Raw genomic sequence first — 25643 nt, forward strand, 5'->3', positions numbered from 1 at the left:
GAATTGGTACCTGGTAAACTGTGGCTGCTACGTTGTCTGTGACTAATATCAATTCTATGAATTTACATGTAAAAGTATGCATATACTCGAGGAATAAATGAATATACCAGTGGTCTTCTCCCTGGAATTCAGCAGTATCTGAAAGAAATCAACCCCCAGTATCGATGCCATCTTGGATCATACCTTGGATGATGAGTTCTGAAGACATGGAAGCTTTCCCTGCTACATTTACTGCTATGCATGTGTAGATACCCACATCAGACAGCTGTACTTCCTGGATCTCCAAAACCTGCACTCCAGTCTTCTCAAGCATATGGATACGGGCACTTGGCTCCAGTGGAACCTCCCCCTGTGTGTGAATGTGGGAAGAAAATATCTAAGTAACAGAAATGAATCCCCCTCAACCCAAATTCTTGACCTCTTTTTATAAGGGGAGCTAAAAACCACAGGAATTATCTACTAAAACACCAGAGCAATCCAAATACCAAATTAAATCAAACAGCAAGGCATGGAACAAAAGTGTCCTCCAATCAGGAGTTCCAATAGTATAAAAATATTATTATTAATATTATTATTATTATTATCATCAGACTGAGATTCATCACCTTCTTTTTAACAACAATAACTTTCATTCAGCAGTTTTCTGTGTAGCATTGTACTACCTCCTTTATGAAACAACTAATACAAATATTTAGCCTACCCTCAGTAGGCTTCCAGTCTAAACCAGCAATGGAGTTCTTCACACAATTCAGACACACATTCCATTAGGGTTGGAAGGACTGCTGGGATACTGTGTAATCTAATCCCTTCATTTCTTTGATGAGAAAGCTGAAGGCTGGAGAAGTCAAGTGATTTGCCAGTGATCAAGTCATTGGATATCAGCTACACATGCACTCACGTTTATTGACCTCTATGGAATGGCACAAGTAAAACTTTCAAGCAGGTGAAATCAGTCCTTGATGTCCTCCCCTCCATAGGTACTCAAACCACTAAGCTTGCCTCCCTTGCCTCTAACTTTCACCTCTCTTCATCACCCAAGGCTTGCTGTCCTTGTCTTCTTCATCACTGGAATTGACCTGTTTCACATTCAAAGGTCCTTGAATTGTCAATTAAACATACTAAACAAACATACCACCAAGTAAGGTACAGAATCCTAGAATGTCAAAGCTGGAAAATCCTTTAGAGATGATCTAGGCTAAAACTTTCATTGGACTGAGGAGGAAACTGAAGTGGAGAGAGAGGTTCAATATTTTGCTCGAAGTCACCCAAATGGTTTAGGGCTATGTAAGAACCTGGGTTTTTTAATTCTGAATTTGGTGTTTTTTTTTTCCCATTAGGTAACACACACACACACACACACACACACACACACACACACACACACACTATTAAAGAAATTTAAAATTTTTTAATATTTATTTTTAAAAATTTAATGTATTTTTAAAATGCCTTCCAGAGTGTCAAGGTGCTAGCCTCTGAGGTCTGACTTGTATTCAAGTGGGAAAGACATAGCTGAGCATAAAGGATTTTTCAGAACCCATTATTTGGCCCATACTTTTTATATAATCTGTCTGCCTTTGTCAACACTGCCACTGTCTTGAAAAGACATATATCCTCAACCTTACTAAGATGTATATTTTTGCTTTGTGACTAATGGGTCTTGTCTTACTGTTTCTAATCTGCTTTCAGCATATATTATACCCCTTCTCCCCATCATTGTGTATACCCCAGACTGGGAGGCTTGCCAAGGGGAAGCAATCACAGCTGTCACTCATCTAGGCTACATAGAGCCCAGAAGAGAAAAGTATTTGGAACTTTTTGGTAATGTGTTGCTGTAACACAGCAAGTTCCCCGGATTGGGGACCTCTCTCCAAATATGGACTTAGGCTTCATTAATCCCAGGTTTGCACCAACCTCCCACATCAGTTCCCAGAAAGACAAAAAAAAAGAAGTATCTTCTTTTCTGTGCCCCAAGGCCACTGCTGGCAGTGGTAATGAATTTCATATCCTTTCTTGGAAATGGGTCAAGGTTGTGGGTGGTGTGTGTGTGTGTGTGTGTGTGTGTGTGTGTGTGTGTGTGTGTGTGTTGCTGCATGCATGTGGGAAAATGACACTGTTTTACTTTTTCCTTGTATCAAGTCTGTTCTTGAAGAGAACAGAGCAGAGCTAAGGTTCCTACTTCATTAAATCAGAAAGCCCAATGGTCATTCTAAATCATTTGTGGCCAAGACTGTCTTGAGATTTGATGTAGGACATACATCCCCATGATAAGCTGGGCAGCCAAGGAGAAATATGAAGAGCAAGGGCAGCTGGTTCTAGTATTTACCAACCAGGTAGCTGGAGGCAATGACTCAATGAATGGTAAGAAATGAACAATGGCTACGGGACACTAAGATGGAGAAGACTGAAATTCTAGGACAGTGGACGATTGTGACAAAAGCCAAAAAAATATAGAAGACAACCAAATTAGGAAACAGTATTCTAGAAGATAACACAGCAGATGGTAGCTAGGTTGTATGGAGGATAGAACAATAGGTCCTAGGGAGAGAAATATAGTGAATAAAACAATAAGAAAGAACTGTATTCAAATATTGTCTCAGATACTTACCAGTTATTTGATTCCAGACAAATTCCTTCACTTTGGATTGTATGATATAAGATGAAATATATAAAGTAAAACAATGTATTTCATAACTGTTAGGCATTATTATTAGTTTCTAGATATCAAGAATCAATGTAAATTGAGATGAAAGCAGTGAGACTCTAGGGCATGTGAGTTCAACCTTTTAGCTCTATGGGCAATGTCACCCAACAAAAACTTGTCAAGGACTGCATATAGAATTTAATATTTATTTATGACTACAAAGTAACCCAAAATACCAATGAATATAATAATAAAATGTAATAATACTACATGGATAGGCTTTGACAACTACATGTAGCTGTGGGCATGGGTTGAACATACCTGTTCTAGGGAATAACAGAAAAAAATATTGACCTTGGAACAGAGAGAACTGCTTTTGAATCTCAGTTCCAATACTGACTGTATTACATTTTCTTTTCTTTTCTTTTCTTTTCTTTTCTTTTCTTTTCTTTTCTTTTCTTTTCTTTTCTTTTCTTTATTTAAGGCAATGGGGTTAAGTGACATGCCCAAGGTCACATAGTAAGGCAAATTATTAAGTGTCTGAGGTCAGATTTGAACTCAAGTCCTCCTGACTCCACGGCCAGTACTCTATCCACTGTGCTACCTAGCTGCCCCCAGATTATATTTTCTGAAAAAAAATAGGTATGAACTATCATGGTGCAAGTAGTATGGAAGAAAAAGTCCTATGGGAGGAGTTGAGTTTTCTGGGTTCCAGGTGTTCTCTGGGTTGGAGATATCTTGGTTCTAAGTGCTGCTATTTACAAAATCCTTGATCTTGAACAAAACAATTCCTTTCTGTGAATGTCCATTTCCTCACCTATAATAAAATGACTTCTAAAATTTTCTAAGTAGAAGATTCTAATTAGAGGATTTATATAATTTTTAAAAATTTCATAAAAATAAGGAATTAGATAAATTTGACTTCCATACATCCAGGGCAACACTAGTGGAGAAGGGTCTGACCATCCCACCAACACCCACTACTGACCAATTGCCACTGAGATGCAGTTAAACCCAAGAACCCTGGGAAGGGCAGTGTTACCCAGACCATACCAGGCAGGGTCCCACAGCCATCATCCAGAGGAGCAACCTTTGTAGAGATGTCCATAATGCAAATTATGTAGTCTCCTACTCCTTCAGTAGACATGTCTACTGAAGATCCAGAAAATAAAGTCCTTGCCCCCTAAGTCTTTGACTTAAATGGTTCAATATCAGGAAGATATATGGCTTCATCAGTAGGAAAAGGTATTAAAAAATCTGCTTGTCCATTGCACTCCAAAGACTCAGGACTTTTAAAATCATCAGACTTCTATCTGAAGCCTCCTAATTTGTGTTATCTCTCCCTATTAGAATGAGTGCTTGAGAGAAAGGGTTGATTGCTTTACATATCATAAGTGCTTAATAAATGCTCATCCACCCACCCATCCATCCATCCATCCATCCATCCATCCATCCATCCATCCATCCATCCATTCTTGCATCACCACCAGCAAACTAGAACTTTCATCCCTGGAAGAATACAGTATCAGACTTCCAGAGTGAATGACAGGAAAGATCAGCCTGAGAAGGAATTCTGGACTCAAGAACTTTCCCAGAGACAAGAGAAGGGTCTGCTCTATTTAAGATTAAGTGGATGGGCAAATAATGTGAAGACCAGTTGGAATTTGTACCACTGAAATATTTATTAAGCACTTTTTATGGGCTATTCCAATTCCAATGCAGGGGGATGAGTTCTGAATCTAAGCTAGAGAACCTGAGCTGAAACTCCAGGTCTTTTACTTAATATTTAAGAGACTTTGAAGGATTTTCAGGTAGAGCCAAGATGGTGGTCAAAGGTAGGAAGTTCCTGGAGTTCTTTGAGAAACAACTTTGAATGAAGCCTTTAAACAGAAGCGACAGAACTTACCAAAAAAAAAAAAACCCCAATGTAAAAACTGCTCAGTGAGATATCTTGGAGCAACTTCATGAAAAGGTCTGTCCCATGGGTAAAAGAGGTGTATAGCCCAGTGCGGACAGTAGAGCTAGGAAGGTAGAAAGAGTCTTTCAATCAGAGCACAGCTGTGTTAAGGTCCTGGCACAGCTCTGCCAGCAGTGAGGGTCCCAACACCAGCTTGGAGAGCAAGGTTATGAACCCTGTGAAGTTGGTGGTTGGGCTACCCTATTGAGAGGAGCACAGCAGGAACATCATCAGAAACCCAGAGAGGAAAGCCATGGACCAGAACCCCAGCAAAATTTAAAAAAAAAATCACATGATCAATCTTGATGGACTTGCTCATTCCATCAGTGCCACAATCAGGGATAATTTGGGGCTCTCTGCAATGGAGAATACCATCTGTATTCAGAGAAACAACTGTAGAGTTTGAACAAAGACCAAGGACTATTAACTTTAATTTAGGGAAAAAATTGATATCTTATTGTCTGATCTTGCCATCTCTTATACATTATGTTTCTTCCTTAAGGATATAATTTCTCTCTTATCACATTCAATTTGGATCAATCTATACCATGGAAACAATGTAAAGACTGACAAATTGCCTTCTGTGGGGGAATGGGGGAGGGAAGTAAGATTAGGGGGAAAAATTGTAAAACTCAAAATAAATAAAATATTTAAAAAAATAAAAAAAATCACAGGAACAGATCTTAACTAACAAATGATCAAAAAATCAAAATAAAAAGCAATGACCATTGAGAGCTACTATTGTGATGGGGGTGATAAAGACATCATCTCAGAAAAGGAAAACAGTGACAAAATGAAGTCTCTAAGGGTTTGATGACCTGATATTAATTCCAAAAAGATCTCTTGGAAGAGCTCAAAAAGGATTTCAAAAACCAAAGAAGAGAGGAAAAAGAAAAATGGGGAAAAGAAATGAGAGTCATGTAGGAGAATTATGAAAAATTACCTGAAGAAAATAATAATTTTAAAAGTAAAACTGACCAGCTGGAAAATAAAATTAACTACCTGAAAAAAGAAAAAAAAACACTAAATAAAATCTTAAAAACTAGAATTGGACAAATGGAAATGAATGACTCTGTAAGACATCAAAATTCCATCAACAAAACCAAAAGACTGAAAAGAAAATGTAAAATCCCCCTTGGGAAAAACGACCAAACTGGAAATTAGATTCAGAAAAAAATAATTTAAGAATTATATAGTCTACCTGAAAGCCATTATCAGAAAAAGAGTCTGGACAATATCATGCAGGAAAGTATCATGGAAAACTGCCCTAATATCCTGGAACAAGAAGATAAAATTGTCCTTGAAAGAATCCATCAATCACTCCCAGAAAGAAATCTCAAAATAAAAATTCCAAGGAATATTATAGCCCAATTTAAGAATTCTCAGTAAAAGGAGAAACTATTTCAAACAGACAGAAACAAGCAATGTAAATATCAGGGAATCAAAGTCTGGACTTACCATCTTCAACATTAAAGGATCAGAAGGTCTGAAATATGATATTCCAGAGGGCAAAGGAACTTAGATTACAACCAAGAATCAACTTCCCTGCAAAATTCAGTATATTCTGGGACAGCTAGGTGGCACAATGTATAGAGCATCGGCACTGGAGTCAGGAGGACTTGAGTTCAAATTCAAATTCAGGCACTTAATAATTACCTAGCTGTGTGACCTTGGGCAAGTAAACTTAATCCCTGTCTTGCAAAAAAAACCCAACTAAAAAAATTCAGTATATTCTTTCACAGGAAAAAGATGGATTTTCATGAAATAGAGGACTTTCAAGCTTAACTGATTAAAGGACCAGAACTGAATAGAAAGTTTGATCTTCAAATGCAAGACTCAAAAGATACATAAATGGATAAAGAGAAAGGAGAATAATGTTAGTTAACCCTGGAGAACTGTATTTCTCATAAGACAACTGAAAGGGACATATTTAGACAGAGTGTGTAGGAACAAATTGACTGTGATGTAATTAAACTTTTAGCTCTTGAGAATTTCATTCCTATTGGGTGAGTGGAAGGGAGAGTACTTGAAAGGGGGGTATGGGTATAAATTGTGATGTGATCAAACTCTTAACTCTTGAAAGTTGTATTTATATTGGGACAGTTGGAGGGATTGTTCTTGAAAAGAGGGTATGAGTTTAAATTAATTATGATGTAAGGATGCTTTGACTCTTGAGAACTGTAATTCTAGGGGAAGCTAGGTGGCAAAATGGATAGAGTGCCAGCTCTGGAGTCAGGAGGATCTGAATTTAAATCTGACCTTAAATACTTAATACTTCCTTAGCTGTATGTATGGCCATGGGCAAGTCACTTAACCCCATTACTTGCAAAAACAGAGAGAGAGAGAGAGAGAGAAAGAGAGAAAGAGAGAAAGAGAGAGAGAGAGAGAGAATTGTACTTCTATCAGTACAGATTAGAGAAGAATTGTATTTCTAATGGAACAATTGAAGAGTGTAGTGTACCTGGTCAGAGAATTTCAGTATAATTTGATTATGATGTGATGAAACTTTTCAATCAATCAACCAATCCTTGGGAATTATACTTCTATCAGGACATATAAAAGGAGTATACTTTGACAGAGGGGGGTGGGTACAAGTCAGGTATAAAACAATTAAGATATGGAAAAAGAGGATTATACCAGGAGAAGAAAGCATTAGAGGATAAATAATACCACATGATGAGGTACAAAGGGCCTATTACAATAAAGAGAGTAAATCTTACTCTCAACAGATTTGGCTCAAAGAAGGAATAACATAAATTCCTAAATAGGTTTAGAAATTTATCTTACTCTAAAGGGAAATAGGGGAGAAGGGGAAAGAAAGGAGAAGGTGAGGCTGATAAAGGAGCCAGTAAATGTAATAGGTAAAGCTAAATTTAAAAAAGAAAGTAAAAGGGCAAAGGGAGAAGAAAAGGGAAAAGGTCTGGTAGAAGGGAGAAAAGACTGAGAGATACAGCAGTTAAAAGCAAAACATTGGTAAGGAGGGATAAGAGGAAAGAAGAGAGAAAAGTACAAAGCAGGGGAAGATAGGATGGAGGGAAATACAGAATTAGTAATCTTAACTGTGAATGTGAATGGGAGGAATTCTCTTTTAAAACAGAAGGGACTAGTAGAGTGGATTAAAAACCAGAATCCTACAATATGTTTTTTTATAAGAAACACATCTGAAGCAGAAAGATACACACTGGGTAAAAGTCTGGAGCAGAATATATTACAATTCAGCTGAAGTAAAAACAAAGGTATGGGTAGCAATCCTGATCTCAGACAAAGAAAAAGCAAAAATAGATATAATTAAAAGGCACAAGGAAGGAGAAAGACTTGTAAAGGTAAGGCTAACTAATAGATGTATTTGTGAAATTTGTGAAACACTCTTTATAATGCCCATCAATTGGGAAATGGTTGAATAAGCTATAGTAAATGAATATTGTGTCATGCTATTACTCTCTATGAAATCATGAATGACCTGACTTCAGAAAAGTCAGGAAAGATTTGCATAAACTGAATGTGAAATGAGCAGAACCAGGAGAACATTGCATACATCAACAGCAACATTGTGAGATGATAAACTGCTTCCAACTACAATGGAAGTGACTTTTTTCAGTAGTTCAGTGATTAGGAGGTGATTCTAGCTCTAATTCTTCTTTGACAACATAGCTAAAATTGAAATTTGTTAAAAAAAACAATTGTACATGACAACTTATATCAAATTGTTTGCTGCCATAGGGAGGGGGTTGGGAAGGGAATGTGGTAGAAAAGTGTGAACTCAAAAGCTTGCAAAAGGATGAATACTAAAAATTCTCTTTGTATGTAACTGAAAAATAAACAAATTAATTAATTAATGAAAAGATTAAAAAAGAAAAGTGAAAGCAGTAAAAAATTTTGGCTAATTCACTCAACCTTTCTGGACCTCAGTTTCCTCAAGATGAACCTCATGTAGTAATGATTGGATGCTGAATGTTCTGAGGAGAGGATTTACAACTTCAAGGATAATGCAGTAATCATCATGGTGGAGATGCTGTTATATTTATTTCTCAATGGAAATGATAGCTAATAAAACGTCTAAGTCACAAATAATGAGAAACCAAAAAGGAAGAATGGTTTTGATCCTGAGGTCTGCAGATGATCAAGAATTTTGATGATTAGGGCCTTTTGGTTTGGGAAGTTTAGATAGACTGATTTAGGGGCCCCACTTGGGAGACAGGGAATAAGAATGGCCTAGATCAATGAATGATGAAGTCTTACAGACATAAAGAATAGCAGACAGTTCTTGTGAACACCAAACAGAAGGCTGGCAGGTCTCCAAACATCCATAGAGTCACACTGACCATTTGGGTAGCTGGGTGCTGGGGCACAGTCGAGGCATTCCTTACCTTCAGCCAGGTGACCTGGGGTTGGGGGCGGCCAGTGATCTTGCAGGAGAAGCGACCTGTTTGTCCCTCTCTTGCCACCACTCTGCTGAGCTTAGTAGCAAATCTGGGAGGGCTCTCTCCCCAGATGCTTGGCAGGTTATCAGTGGGGCCTGCCAGCCTGCCCCTGGAAGGCAATCAGGATACAATTAACCCTGGCTTACATTATAAAGCTATTCAGATTCCAGTCCTCCTCCTCCCATATCCTACTCCCATAATCTTCTCTATGGGGAAAGGCAGGGAAACAGGCCTCCTTTACTGGGCTTATTCTCAGATTCTTTGCTTTCCAGGCTAACATCTTGTTTTTCTTTCTTATATGTGTGCAGGTATGTGAGAAAACTAGCTTTCTCTCCCATTTCACATGAAGTTCAATGGCTTAGTTGCCAACTTACTTTGTCTCCTAAAAGAGATAACTGGGGGAAATGATATTCAAGTCAGGGGTATTAACTAAATTACAACCACTATCACATACTCTTCCCCACTGTACTCTGATTATTGTACATGAAACATCCCAAGTTTAATCTCCAGAACCACATGGGAAGCATCACCCATTCCCCACTCAGTCACTATTTCCTGGTACACTCACCCCAGGACCTTGGAACCAGAAGGCTTCACAGAGTTCCCTGAAAATAGGAGACAAAACAGCAGAGGTTAAGGGCACTGGTCCATCCTATGGACTCTGAGCATAGTAGGGGAAGGTGGTCAGACCATAAGAGTTTGAGTTAATTCTTTATTGCTTGTTTTGTGTCTGTGGCAATCCAACCCTACTCTTTAAATGAATCAATTGGGTTCACACACTAAATCCTATCTCTTTTCCTTTGTTGGGCCAGCCCCCATATCTGAACATATAAACTGGATGTCCCCCAAAGATGTCTGGAATTTTCTCCCTCTCTCTCCCTTTGCTTTATCAAGTTCTAAAAATCCCACCTTCAGCATGAAAATGACCATCTGTGATCTCCCTTAATGGCAATGTCTTCCTTCCTTTGATAACCTTTATTTTATCTTAATAATAACTTGTTTGTACATGGTGGTTTGTATGCTATTGCTCCCATTAGTCTTTGAGGACTTTGAAAGAAGGGACTGTTGAATATTTCTTTAAATCTCTGGTGGTGTCTGGCATATAGTAGACACTGAATACATGCTTATTACTGGCTGAATAGAATGTACCCTCTCCTTAGTTTGACTATTTTAAAATCCCTAGTTTCCTTTGAAACTCAGCTCCAATGCCAGCTCCTATAGCAGACCAACGAGGTCAATCTTGGTCTTTTAGGTTTAAAAGAACTCCACTTTAGGGAGCAGCTAAGGTGGTGCAGTGGATACAGCACTGGCCCTGGAGTCAGGAGGACCTGAGTTCAAATCCAACCTCAGACACTTAATAATTACCTAGCTGTGTAGCCTTGGGCAAGTCACTTAACCCCATTACCTAAAAAACAAAACAAAAAAAAAACCAACTCCATTTTAGAAGTTCTAAATGAGCCTTGCTTCTGGGGCTACCCTAACTTGATGAGTCATCTGATTCTCTCCACTGGTCTGGTCCTTTTGCTGTCACTGTGGTCCTAAACCTGGATTCCTCAGTTTGATTCTCTGAGAAGCAGCACCAGTTGAGAGTAAAATTGATGCTAGAACCCAGTTCTTTAAGACTGGTGGAGCTTTCTATTATCTTTGGGGCCAGCTGCTATGATTTAAGTATGTAATATTTTGAAGTTTGCTTTTCTTAAATACTTCATTCATTTTCAGATGTAAACAAACTCCAAAGAAGTTTCCCTTGTGATGAAGAAAAACAGTTAAGAAAAAAATTGACATACCAAATAAGAATCAAGTTCCTATAGACTTTTGCCTCTTTATCAAAAAGAGCTGTCTATCTTTTAGATATTTTGGGTAATGTAGTAGATAGAATCAGGAGGACCTGAGTTCAAATCTGACCTCAGACACTTAACAGTTGTGTGATCCTGAGCAAGTCCCTTCACCCTTCTTGCCTCCATTTCCTCATTTGTCAAATAAGCTGGAGAAGGTGATGGCAATCCAATCTAGTATCCAAGAAAATTCCCCAATCCCCATGAGTCTTGGAAATGATTCAACAATTCCTTTATTTAGGATGAGAAAGAGATGGCTACCAATGCGGAAGGGAGTTAAAGAAATGGTATAGCTGTGTCTTTGATGAACCGCTAAGGCAGAGATGTGGCTCATTAGAGTCTGGTAGATATGGTGAACCCTCAGTGTTTGCCAGTTTACAAGATTTCAGATTAAATTCTTTCCCTCTTTGAGGGAACTCCCTAACTTCTCTTTCCAATCCAATTCAAACAGATTCCTGACTATTCTTCAACATTAACTTTTGCTCCTCTCAGGTCAAGATTATTATGGATTGGGTCCCATTTGGGGGGTTTCTACTAATATTTAATAATATCCAGCAATTTGTATAGTTCCTGGCATGAGTAGGTGCTTAATAAATATGCATTGATCACATGACATTTAAGAAGTTTGAGAGACATCATTTCTCTCAACTGATTAATATTTCTTCTCCTAGATATGACTGCTTTCCATTTTGAAGATTGTCTACAGAGGGAGCCTTGTGTATGTGAAAGGAGAGACAATTTAATACTTGTCCTTTAATAGACAATAGGAGGTTATTACTGTTTGCATTAGGGCCCTAACTGGAATCTGCTCATTTTGGGGGCATTAGTAAATAGCAACAGGAAAAATAGGAAAAAAAGATAAAAGTCCAAGAAAAACACAAAGCTCCAGATAAGCCTCTTCCTTAAACAAATAAAAGAGCTCAGTTTAAATAAGTATGGGAGTAGAGAAAGTACCTAATTACCTGAAAAAGATTGCAGGATATTTTTATTCTTATGAGATCCAGGAAACAGTATTATATGTATAAAATATATGCTGCTTTCCTAATTAGAAATGGTGACAAGTTGTGACCATCAAACTGTTCTTTCTGTCCTTTAGACGTGGTACACCAAGTCTCATCTATGGATCTTTACTTCTGCCTAATCGAATTTTTCTCTTCCTTCAGGACACACCTCAAGGACCATTATCTACATGAAGCTTCCTTCATATCCCCAAATACTTGTGCCTTGCTCCTTAAACTTCTTTGCATTTAACTCCTTTGTATTTATTCTTCTTATTTTTGGATGTACTTGCAGTTTCTCCTATTGAAAAGTTAGTTCTTGAGGGAAGGATTATTTTATTCATTTTATTTCTAGACATCTAGAAACAGGAAGATGTGTGTTAAAAGTTGGCTGACTGAATATCATTCTATCCTATATTTAAATGGGAGAATGAATTTCTTCCTTAAATGAATAGACTGGGATCACAGAATGGTGGAAGGGACTGGCTATTGATCCCAACCCCATCAAGGTATAGTTGGGGAATCTAATGCAAAGTCAGGTGAAGTAACTTGCTGAGGACCCCACAGTTAGTTGTTAGGGTCTAGAGGGGTGGGAATGGAGCTCAGGTTTTCCTGATTTCAAATCCTACATCCCACCTACTCCCATGGAAAGCATATGAGGAAATAGGAAGAAGCTAATCTATGCAAGCACTCCTTGAGGTTAGGACTTTCTTTAAGACAGAATAGCATAGTGCTTGCATATGGTGGGACCTTAAGAAATGTTTATTGAATGAATAAATATAATCCTTACCAAGTTACTTTAACTGCTTCACCTTTGACATAATAATATTTCATTATATTCATATTCCACATTTTGTTCAGCAGTTGTGCACTTGATGGGAGGCCAGCTCCTTGTTAATACAAAAGTACTCCTAGAAAGAGAATTATATGTATCTCTTTCCCTTTATATTTGATCTCCTTGGTAGATATGACTGACCTCAGGCCTCATGGATTCAAGAGTATGTATAACATAGGGACTTTCCTAGTAGAGTTGCCGTTATTTTGCATTCTTCTTTTTCTGTTTCATATTCTTTCAATTCTACCACAACCCTCTCCCTAACCCCAGCCACTCACCAAAGCATAGATTAGCTTCTTCCTGTTTCCTCATATGCTTTCCATGGGAGTAGGTGGGATGTAGGATTTGAAATCAGGAAAACCTGAGCTCCATTCCCACCCCTCTAGACCCTAACAACTAACTGTGGGGTCCTCAGCAAGTTACTTCACCTGACTTTGCATTAGATTCCCCAACTATACCTTGATGGGGTTGGGATCAATAGCCAGTCCCTTCCACCATTCTGTGATCCCAGTCTATTCATTTAAGGAAGAAATTCATTCTCCCATTTAAATATAGGATAGAATGATATTCAGTCAGCCAACTTTTAACACACATCTTCCTGTTTCTAGATGTCTAGAAATAAAATGAATAAAATAATCCTTCCCTCAAGAACTAACTTTTCAATAGGAGAAACTGCAAGTACATCCAAAAATGGCTTTGGAGTCAGGAGGACAAAAGTTTGAAGACAGCCTCAGCTATTTGACTCTTATTAACTGTGACCTTGGACAAATCACTTAACCCTGACTGCCTCACATCCAGGATCTTCTCCAGTCTTCTTGATTCATATGTGGTCACTGGACCCAGATGACTCTGGAGGAGAAAGTGAGGCTGGTGACTTAGCACAGTACCCCCTTGCTCAATTCCATTTCATGTGCTTGTCATGGCACCACCTCCCTGATGTGTTCTTCTTTGAAAATGAAGGTCAAACATTATAAATAAATACAAAGCAAACTATACACAGAACAAAGTGGGAATTCAGAAGATTAGGGAAGGCTGCTTGTAGGAGGAGGGGGTTATAGTTGGGACATAAATGAAGTTGGGAGATCAGTAGTTGGAGGAGAGAGAAACCCAATCATGAGGGACAGCCAGAGATGATGCCTGGAGCTGAAAGAGTATTTAATTTATAAAACAGCCACAAAGTCAAAGTCACTAATCAAAGAGCACAAGTTGGGGAGTAAGGTGTAAGAACACTGGAAAAGTAGGAGGGGTCTAGATGATGAAGGGGTTTTAATGCCCTAACAAAGTATTTTGCATTTGCACTCGTGGGCAACAGGGAGTCACTGGAGTTTATTGAGCAGTGTGGAGGGGGGTGGAAGATGGGGTAATACTTTTGAAGGACGCAAGTTCAGAGTTTAGCAAGGCTGTAATAGGGAAAGTCCCCTTGGCTACTTTAATAGAGACAAGGGAGGTGATGGTCCTGCCTTACTCTACCCCAGCAGCATCCCATTCAATTCTGAACTCCACAAAGTTTAAAAGTCATTGACAAACTAGGGGATTTCAAGAGGAGGGCATTCCAAAATATGAAGTATTTGAAAGATGTCCTTTAAGGATTTATCTGGAATTGAAAATTTCAGCCATAAGGATGATTATTTACTTAGGAAGATATGACAACAGTTGTCTCTTTATACCCTGCTGGGGGTGACAAAAGGAGAAGAGAATAATCCTACATTTGAAAACATCTCAAACTCAACATATCTGAACCAGAATTCATTGTCTATTTGTCCTAATCCAGATCTCCTGTAGGCTTCCCTGTTATTATCAAGGGAACCACTGTTCTTCCAGTCATACATGTTTGCAAGTTGTCAACACCTCATTCGCAATTCATTCCACACAACTATAATCAGTAGGCATTGTTTATCATTTTTGTCTCAATAATATCATTCATAGACGGGTCCTTCTTGTAGCTCACAAGAGCCACTAGTAATTTGAACCACACAAATTACTCTACCCCCCCATTACTACTATCCATATTAATTATATTTAAACAAGGTAGCTAGGTAGCTATTGGAAGAAGTAGTTGAGTGAGAAAGAAAAAAATGGCTAATGTTAAGGGGTGAAAAAGGAATGCTAATAAAAAGTTATATGGTGGCAGAATAAGAAAAAAACAAAATAAAAGCATCTATATATATATTGATATACAGATCAATTATATTAACAACTTTATAGAATTTGGCAAAATAATAACAAAATCCATTTGAAAAATGAAAGGTAAAGAATATAAAGGAACATGAGGAAAAAAGTGGGAAGAATGGTGTTTGTCTCTATCACATCTCAAAAAAGAAAACTAAGAAATAATTATCCAAGCTCTGTAGTAATGAATAGAAAAATAAAAAGGTAGATCAGTGGAACTGAAAGTAGACTAAATGCCAAGAAATAAATGCTCACAGCAGCAGTCCAGGGTTTGAAAAGCCCCAAACACAGAAATTACTGGACAAAGGATACCTTATTTCATAAGAACTATTGGGAAACAAGAGAGCAGCATGGTTAAAAATGAAAAAGAAAGTTACAGAAAAATATCTTATTTAATAAGATTCCAAATGGATACATAATCTGAATATAAAGTGATGGCAAAAAAAGGAAAAGTTTTAGCTTTCATTATTTCATTATTATTTCATTTCATGTAGAGGGGCAGCTAGGTAGTGCAGTGGATAGAGTTACGGCTCTGGAATCAGGAGGATCTGAATTCAAATCCAGCCTCAGATTCCTAATAATTCCTAGATATGTGTGACCTTGGTTAAGTCACTTAACCCCATTGCCTTGAAAAAGGCAAAAAAAAAGAAAGAAAAGCATAGAAAAAAAGCTGTAATCATAACAGAATGGAAGTAAAAGTATAGAATAAAAGACTATAAAAATAGACTTTAATGAGAAAAAATTAAAATGCTTTTATGTAAATAAAATCAATGCAACTAGAATCATATAAACAAAATGGATTTTGATTTTGTTTTAGGCCTAATACTATTTGGTATATGAGATAGTTCTCTGGGAGAGAGGAATAACATTGGAAACTATGGTGATGCAAGGAAAAAAACAACAAAGGACATAAAAAAATTTTAAAATACTTTCAATAGACTTCTGAGCAAGATGGTGGAGAAAAGTCAGGCACTGTGCTAAGGTCCCCTGATTTCCCCTCAGAAATAATATGAAAGAAACCTCTTAATATAAAAAGAACCCAGGAGAAGAACATCTCCCAGCACTGTCTCAGGGAAGTGTGGGTGAACCTGGAGTGGAGAGCCAGCCCAGGGGCAGAGGCCGGTAAAGCCAGAGGACCAGCATAGCCACTGAGGCTTTGACTGTGGGAGCAGTAGTCTGGGGAGTCCCAGTGGGACTGGAAGGTGAGTTCCTGCATAGAGAGTAGCAGAATGCAGGCTGGAGATTTATACTTTCTTTTTTTTTAAGAAAGATTTTTATTTATTCTGAGTTTTACAATTTTTCTCCCATTCTTGCTTCCCTCCCCCCAACCCCCACAGAAGGCAGTCTGTTAGTCTTTACATTGTTTCCATGGTATACACTGATCTCAGTTGAATGTGATGAGAGAGAAATCATAACCTTAGGGAAGAAAAATAAAGTATAAGGGATAGAAAAATTATATAATAAGATAACTGTTTTTTTTCCCCTAAATTGAAGGTAATAGTCTTTGGTCTTTGTTCAAACTCCACAGTTCTTTCTCTAAATACAGATGGTATTCTCCATTGCAGATAGCCCAAAATTGTCCCTGATTGTTGCACTGATGGAATGAGCAAGTCCATCAAGGTTGATCATCACCCCCATGTTACTGTTAGGGTGTACAATGTTTTTCTGGTTCTGCTCATCTCACTCAGCATCAGTTCATGCGAATCTTTCCAGGCTTCCCTGAATTCTCATCCCTCCTGTTTTCTAATAGAACAATAGAGTTCCACCACATACATATACCACACTGTGTTAAGCCATTTCCCCAATTGAAGGACATTCACTCCATTTCCAATTCTTTGATACCACAAACAGGGCTGCTATGAATAGTTTTGGACAAATGATGTTTTTATCCTTTTTCATAATCTCTTCAGGGTATAGACCCAGTAATAGTGTATTGCTGGATCAAAGGGTATACACATTTTTGTTGCCCTTTGGGCATAACTCCAAATTTCTCTCCAGATAAATTGGATGAGTTCACAGCTCCACCAACAAAGTATTAGTGCCCCAGATTTCCCACATCCTTTCCAACATAGATCATTGTCCTTTCTGGTCATGTTGGCCAATTTGAGAGGTGTGAGGTGGTGAGATCCATACTTTCAGTGGGGTCCTCTGCTCAAAACAAACACAGTAATAGCACCTCCACCCCCCCCCCCCCAAGAGCTCAGGGAGGACAGCAGAGTTCCTTCAGCTGAATAGGAAGATTAACAACCTTGTCCCAGGTCCCAGCCTACATTGTTCAAGGATAACAGTTAGCCAGCTGTGCCCGCCTCAAATAACAAATTAAAGAAAGCATTAAATACAAGATAATGACAGTAATGAGACAACATACCAAAACTTATGGGTTACAGCTAAGATAGCTGTCAGGAGATATATTATATCTTTAAATGCTTACATGAATACATTGGAGAAAGAAGAAATCAATGAACTAAACATGCAACTAAAAAAATTAGAGAAAGAACAACTTAAAACCCCCAAATTAAATACTAAACACTATTGTTCTATTAGAAACCAGGAGGGATGGGAATTCAGAGATGCTTAGAAGGATTTGCATGAACTGATGCTGAGCGAGATGAGTATAACCAGAATAACATTGTACACCATAGCAGCAACATGGGGGTGATGATCAACCTTGATGGACTTTCTCATTTCATCAGTGCAACAATCAGGGACAATTTTAGGGTATCTGCAATGAAGAATACCATCTGTATTCAAAGAAAGACTTGTGGAGTTTAAACAAAGACCAAACTATTACCTTTAATTTTTTTTAAAAAAGGTATCTTATTATGTAATTTTGCTATTTCTCATATTTTGTTTTTTCCTTAAGGATATGATTTCTCTCTCAACACATTCAATTTTGATCAATGTATAGCATGGAAACAATGTAAAGACTATCAGACTGCCTTCTGTTAGAGGTGGAGGGAGGGAAGTGAGATTGTGGGGAAACAGTAAAATTCAAAATACTTTCAATAAAATACAACAGACAATCATGTTAAAAACTCCAAAAAGTTCAAGATTCAAATGTGACAGCTAAAACTTATAAACAAGATTAGAAGCAATTTCTTAAAAGACAAATCATTAAAGGATATAAACAAACACATTTCAACAAGAAAGACATAATCACTAACAAAATGAAAAATATTTAAATTTGTTGTAACTTGAGAAATGCAAACCAAAACAACCCTGGTATTAGCTCATGGCTATCAAATTGTAAAAGATACTCAAGTGTAAGAAAATTAATTGCTGAAGGAACTGGAAGACTATGTTGCTTGAATTAACAGCTGGTAATGCTGCCAAATGACACAATTGGTCCAGAAAATAGTTGGGTATTTTGCAACAAAAGTTGATAAACAGCAGTTTATCTTTGGTAGATTATTGACTACAAGAAATGAATCTCATGGACAGAAATGTGAAGATCAGTACTATTTCTGATAAAAACTAAGAAACAAAGTCTGTTCCCAATGACTGAGGAAGATTTGAACAAAAGATAGCACAGTGATAAAATTCCTAAAGGCACATAACAAGAACTCAGATAAATTTGAGAAGGCTTGTATAAAGTGAAGCGCAATAAAGAAAGGAGAGTCAAGAAAAAATTGTGCAAAAAAATACATTTAAAAATAATATTTATTTAAACAAGGTAGCTATTAGAAGTAGGTTGAATGAGAAAGAAAAAACTAATATTAAGGGGAAATAAAAGAAATGCTATCAAAGGTATATGGTGGCAGAACAAGAAGGAAAAAAAAAAGAAAAGAAAGAAAACCACAGGAAAATGAGAGACCTACAGCAAAAAGGAAAGTGGTTCAAGGGCTGTAGAATCATAGACTCAGAAGTTGTTGCCATAGCCCTACTCTCAAACTACCTCCACTCTACCAGAAATTTACATTCTCCCCAGCTGCCTTGCTTTAATAGTCAGGTTTTTTGGCTAATCTTCATCCAAATTCCCACAGTCTCCACTGTCAGGCCCATGCAGGGGTACCCTTCCAGCATGCCTTTATGTGTTATGCTCCTCCATTAGAAAATAATCAGGAATTCGTTTTGTTGTATTTCTATACCCAGAATTTAGTATAGTGCCTACAATGTACTAAGTCCTTAATTCTCTCTCCCTTTATCCTTCCCTTCCTCCTTCCCTTTTTCTCTTTCTCTCTCTCTCTCTCTCTCTCTCTCTCTCTCTCTGTGTCTGTGTCTCTCCCCCCATTACTACTATCTATGTAATCATTCTATCTCTCTTATTTTTCTTTCTTTCTCTTTCTATCTATATGTCTGTTTGTCTGGTTTTTTTTGGCAAGGCAATGGGATTCAGTGACTTGCCCAAGGTACCACCTTTAGGTAATTATTAAGTGTCTGAGGTCAAATTTGAACTCAGGTCCTCCTGACTCCAGGACTATCCATTTCACCCTCTATTTGTCTATCTTGAAGGAAACTTAGAAGTATCCTAAATCATAAGCAAAGTTAATTCTGCAAAAGGTAGAATCAATTGAAGAGGGAAAGGGGAAACAGGAACAAAGGGTCCATTAAAATGGAGATGGATGCATGATACCCAAACCTTGCAAGAAAAGAGTAGGGCAAGGTGAGGGTAAAGGGGATGGGGATAAAATGAATAGAATGAATGAATGAATGAATGAATGAATTACTGGGGATTTTGAGGATGTTAGTACCAGCCCACTAATTTGTACATCATGCACATGATGAGGATGGGGGAGGGGGCAGGATGCACAATAGGGATAATATGGTGTAGCAACTGAGACCCTTCCCTTTCTTTAAGACATTTTGGAATCAACCCTTGGTAACGTTAATGGCTTGCATGGCTAAATAGGATCATAGATAATAAATTTGGAGAGCTAGAAGAGAGTTTGGAGTCCAATTGACTTATTTATAGATGAAGAAACTGAGGCACAGAGAAATGAAATGACTTGCCCATGTTCTATACAAGGAGCAAGTGTTGAACTGAGATTTGACCTTGATTCTATAGTCACTACTGTTTTCACAACTCCCCACTATACTGGAAGAAGTCAGGGATGAGGGAACAGGACAGGATGGTTAGGGAAAGAACAGGGATATTTCACCAAACCCTGAGAGAGTATTAAGATAAACAGGAGACACTAAGTGGGGAGAGGCAAGTGTAGAACAGATGCATGGAAATAATTTACTAGCAACTTATAGGGGACTGACAATAGAGACTTCCTTATGCATTAGGAAGGGAAGGCGGTTGTGAGAAGAGTGAATTATGTTTTGTCCTAGATACCTTCTCTCTCCAGTTTAGAGTGTGGAACCATGTAGAAAAAGAAGGCTTAAGAAGAATAGACTTGTGTTTTTTGAGCAATTAAAAAAAAACCCTCATCCCAAAATCTTTTGGAATCTTGTCTCCATAAAGCCAAGTGAAGAATGTCAGTAGTCTGGGAAAAGTAAACCGTGCCTTCTGCTGAACGAGAATTAAGTCATGGAGTAGAAGACAGGGAATTAGACCAAGAATGGAGTGGCAGGGGCAACTAGGTGGCACAGTACATGGAATACCAGTCCTGGAGTCAAAAGTCTGGAGTTCAGATTTAGCCTCAGACACATGGTAATTGCCTTAACTTAACCCCATTGCCTAGCAAAAAACAAAAAAATAAAATAAAATAAAATAAAAACTAATTATCTTTAAAAATAAAAAAAAAGAATGGAAGGGCAGAAATCAGATCATGGTGACTTGAAAAACATACAGGGGAAAAAAATGAGACCTCCTGTCTATCTAGTTGTCTAGAATGGTATGGACCAATAGAGAGCACCTGATTTGTTTCATACAATCTACAAAGGTGACAATTTAATTCTCTGACACAATTTTTGTTCAGTCATTTCAGTGATGTCTGACTCTCTGTGACCCCATTTGGGGTTTTCTTGGCAAAGACACTGAAGTGGTTTGCCATTTCCTTCTCTAGCTCATTTTACAGATGAGGAAACTGAGGCCAAGAAGGTTAAGTGATTTTGCCAGGGTCACACAGTTAGTAATTGTCTGAAGTTAGATTAGTAGAACTCAGATTTCCCTGACTCTAGCTCTAGTGCTCTATTCACAATCCCATCTAGCTGCCCAAAGCAAAACTATATAATTATTTAATGTTTAGCAATAACACCATGCTATTATTACTAGAAATTATTATTTATAGCAATAACAGGCAGTAATTATATGAATAGATAGCAATGCCACAAAAATGCATAGCAATATTTAAAGGATAGAGAGATGGAACCCAGTGAAACCTGAGTTCAAGTTCCACCTCTGACTGGGCTACTGAGCAAGTAATCTAATTTCTTAGTGCCCCAAACAGAAGTTATTCATTTGCATTGATGAGTAAATTTTCTTATTGGAATTTCCTTATAAAAGGAAGTCACAGGTTCAACTCTTTCCTGATTCAAATAAACAAATAAACAAACCAAAATACATAGGGTGGAAAAGATACAGGAGTTATAGTCAGAGAGCTCAGATTTGAATCATGACTTTGCTACTCATTTCTCTGGGTCTCTATATTCCCAAAATCTAAAATACAGGGGGATAGAATAAAGGGCCTCTGCAGACCCTCTGTACTCTAAATCTATAGCTCTATGAATCATTACAAATATGCAATAACCTCTCTGATCAGGACATGAGAGAACTCAGGCAGCTGGTTTAATAAAAGTCAGACATAGGCTATTTAAAGCCAGTATAGCTATTTAAAAAGAGGATTTGATCCAGGAACACATTTCAATGTCCAAAACGTCACTATTATTAGTCAAAGAAATATGGCAGCATAGGAAGGCATGCCAAGGTCTGTCCGACTTCTTTATTAAGCTACAGGTGGAGAAGGTTTCAATTTTTTCCATTCCCCTTAGGAGATTAACTTGCATCTTTGGAGAAAGTATCCCCCTAAAAGGGGAACCACTGAGAGGTTTGCTCTGACAAGGGAGTCTTCTGTCTAAGGGCAGTTTCCTTCTTTCCTGTCACTAAAGCTGCTTGATCTTTTGTTGAGGAAATAAGAACTTCAATTCCTTTTATTGCCAGTTAAACTTTGTAAAATGGAAATTTGTTTCCTGGTGATATCTCTCTCTCTCTTTTTTTTTTTTTTTTTTAGGTTTTTGTAAGGCAAATGGGGTTAAGTGGCTTGCCCAAGGCCACACAGCTAGGTAATTATTAAGTGTCTGAGACTGGATTTGAACCCAGGTACTCCTGACTCCAGGGCCCATGCTTTATCCACTGCGCTACCTAGCTGCCCCACCTGGTGATATCTTAATCCAGGCACTGCTATGGAAAGGAGATGGGTGGGATGGAAAGAAATTGACTCTTGAATCAGAGAACTTGGGATCAGATTGCATTCTGATCATTGCAAGTGTTATCTTGGGTATGTCAATTAACCTCCCTGCACCTCAGATTTCTGCTCTAAGTCAATGAAAGATTTTTTTCCTTCTTTTTTCTGTTTTTGTTTGGTTTGCATGAGAAATTGTATCTTGGGGAGAAGATAAAGTGTCAAATCTAGATAGAGACAGGAGGGAAAGCATGGAAATGATTTGGCTATTGAGCCAAATAGATGATTTCAGGGACTTCTAAATTTAAGATAGAATGGCAAAGCAGCATTAAAATGATGAAGGCACTTGAGATATAGGAGAGATTTTTAAGGGTTATATGTAGGTGCATAATACTTTGAAGCAGTGGATAGAACACTGGGTCTGAAATGAAGACAACCTGAGTGCAAATCTAACTGCAGACACCTACAAGCTATGTGGCCATGGACAAGTTACTTAACAACTCTGTGTCTCAGTTTTCTCAATTGTAGAAGAGGGATACTAACAGTGAACCTAGCTCAATGATGATCAAATGAGATAATATCCGTAAAGAGCTTGTCACAGTGCCTAGGGGCTTAATTATAGCTTGTTCCCTTTAGCTTCCAGCTATAGCATCATTTTTGATAAATGAATATAAACATACTGTCTTTTTATATATATATATATAATAGATGTGTTCCTTAAAAGTCAGAGGTCAATTAAATTTTTTGTTTGTTTTTTGGTTTTTGCAAGGCAATGGGGTTAAGTGATTTGCTCAAGACCACACAGCTAGGTAAATACTAAGTGTCCACTGCACCACCTAGCTGCCCCAGTCAATTACATTTTTGCAAATGGAATCACTTTCTGTCACAATGATAGAGCTGTTTCATCTTAATTTTGGATTTTCATTTAGTGGTGTCTATTGATATGTTAAATCTAATGTTTTCTGATTCCATACTAAATTGTCTAGCATGATCACACACACTGATATAAGATAGCTTGGCATTAACCTTGCTGCAGAATCAAACCATAGTTGAGTAGAGGACCAGGCTAGAAGTGAGATCCCTATAACTTACAGTTCAAGGCATGGGAAACTCTTGACAGGTCACCGGGTCATTGATATATGCTGTAAATATTGTTCTCTTGCCTGAAGTAAAAATTTTTAACCTGGAGGTCAAAAAATTGAGTTTCTGGGGACAGATAATTGCATGAACGATTAGTTTAGTGAAATATAAGCTCAGAAGGAGTAAGCAAAATGACAGTCAAAAAAAAACCTACTGTAGTTTTAGGCTTCACTAGCAGAAGAACCTAATCCATAGAATTATCATATTATCATGCTGTGGTGAATGGACACAGTGCTGAGCACAGGGTTAGAAGGACTTGAAAGTCCTGTTTTAAATTCTGGCTATATGACTCTGGGCAAAACCCCTTAAGCTCTCAGTTTTCCCACACTCTTTAAGATGATAAATTATGGGGGCAATTAGGTGGCCCAGTGGCTAGAGTACTAGCAACTGGAGTCAGGAGGACCTGAGTTCAAATCCAACCTCAGACATTTAATAATTACCTAACTGGGTCACTTAACCCCATTGCCTTAATAAATTTTTTTTTAAAAAGATGATAAATTACATTGGTAGATGAAGTGTCCCTCATAGGATATTCTGTAAACCCATGAAATTAAAGATCTGATGATAGGAAATTAAGTGAATGTCCTTTGTTTGGGGAATGGCCTAACAAAATGTGGTATATGTAAGTCATAGAACACTATTGTACTATTAGAAACCAGGAGGGATGGGAATTCAGGGAAGCCTGGAGGGATTTGCATGAACTGATGCTGAGCAGGAGATGAGCAGGACCAGAAAAACATTGTACACTCCAACAGCAACATGGGGGTGATGATCAACCTTGATGGACTTGCTCATTCCATCAGTGCAACAATCAGGGACAATTTGGGGCTGTCTGCAATGGAGAATACCATCTGTATCCAGAGAAAGAACTGTGGAGTTTGAACAAAGACCAAGGACTATTACCTTTAATAAAAAAAAAAAACCAAAAAAACCCTGTATCTTATGTAATTTTGCTATCTCTTATATTTCATTTTTCTTCCTTAAGGATATGATCTCTCTCTCATCACATTCAACTTAGATCAATGTATACCATGGAAACAACATAAAGACTAATAGACTGCCTGCCTTTTGTGGGGGGTGGGGGAGGGAAGCAAGATTGGGGGAAAAATGGCAAAACTCAAAATAAATAAAATCTTAAAAGTAAAAAAAAATAAATACAGATCTAATGGCAAATTATTCAGAACAAGAAGATGATAGTTCCTTTGTACTTTCTCCTGGTTAGACAATACCAAAATATTTTATTTGCTCTGAGAATTACAACTTACAACTTGAAATTAAATTCACCATTCAACTCAAAAAATATTTATGAAGTGTCTAATATAAGCCAGGCACTGTCCTAAGTTTTGGGGATACAAAAATAGTTTAAAAACAGTCTCTACCTTCAAGGAGCTTACAATCTAATGGGGATAACCTCCAGGAAGGACTGCCAACATGATAAAAAGACTACTAGCAATATAGGGATTGGTAAATGGAACAGAAAATGTTTAACATAATGAAATGTTTATGGGACCAATATGGTTGTCTTCAAGCATTTAAAGAATTCTTAATTAGAAGATTTAAATTTCTTCTGTCTGAGCCAAAAGGTCAAAAATTGGGAGCATACAGGTAAGAACTGATGAAACAGATTTAGATTCTATGTAAATATAGCAACTGGTATTAGCCTTCATATGTTAGAGCTCTGAGAGTATCAGTTCCCTACTACTATCACCCTCAAGATTCTATCCAGTAATCCTGTAGGACTGGATTTCTAGAACTGAGTCCCTACTGAGACCCTACCACTAGGCTTTCCATTTACAATCTATCAGCTAGACTTAACTAAATTCTAGAAAAGAGATTTAATAATTAAGTTATAAATAGCTGATACAAAACATTCCCCCAAACTGGAGTGCACTCTCCCTTTGCACTTATAAGATCCCTGAGAGAATCAATCCAAACTCTAAAAGAATAAAATGTATAGAGGTTGTAGGGCACACATGAGAAACACATGTGATAAAAGGGTATCCCCCAAATCTGGATTCCATTTTTTCCTTTGTGGAATGCTTATGAATTTCCTTTTAGTCATAAATCTCTTACTAGGCTCCAAGGTCCAGTACGTACCTTTATAGAATCCAAAGCCTGAATTTTTCTCCAGTGCAATACATTGTATTCCTTGAGGCTGCCTTGCTTCTTGAGTAATTTGACCCAAACATTCATATTAGTTGATGTTTAGTCATGTATGTCTTCAGAGTGCTATTGATTTGTCTCCTTTTGATCATAGCTGGTAGTTTTGCACCTATTGGTCCATTCTCTCTGAGAATATGTCAATAGGGAAAGAAGAGCAATACTACTTTTGCACTCCATCTCCATCCCTATTTCCCT

At 37.7% G+C, this 25643-nt stretch overlaps 1 protein-coding gene across 4 annotated transcripts in view; it reads right to left on the reverse strand.

Annotated features, from left to right (window-relative positions):
- Positions 1-25643, reverse strand: part of MYLK (myosin light chain kinase) — a 410235-nt gene that overhangs the window by 203768 nt on the left and 180824 nt on the right. For all 4 annotated transcript variants that reach the window (XM_074214675.1, XM_074214673.1, XM_074214672.1 and 1 more), the window contains exons 4-6: positions 9591-9627; positions 8969-9131; positions 184-349 (exon numbers count right to left, since the gene is read on the reverse strand). In XM_074214675.1, the coding sequence (XP_074070776.1) occupies positions 184-349; positions 8969-9131; positions 9591-9627 (366 nt within the window). The remainder of the gene's footprint in view (positions 1-183; positions 350-8968; positions 9132-9590; positions 9628-25643) is intronic.

Source organism: Macrotis lagotis, chromosome 1 (assembly GCF_037893015.1).
Source record: "Macrotis lagotis isolate mMagLag1 chromosome 1, bilby.v1.9.chrom.fasta, whole genome shotgun sequence".
Classification (NCBI taxonomy): Eukaryota; Metazoa; Chordata; class Mammalia; order Peramelemorphia; family Peramelidae; genus Macrotis; species Macrotis lagotis.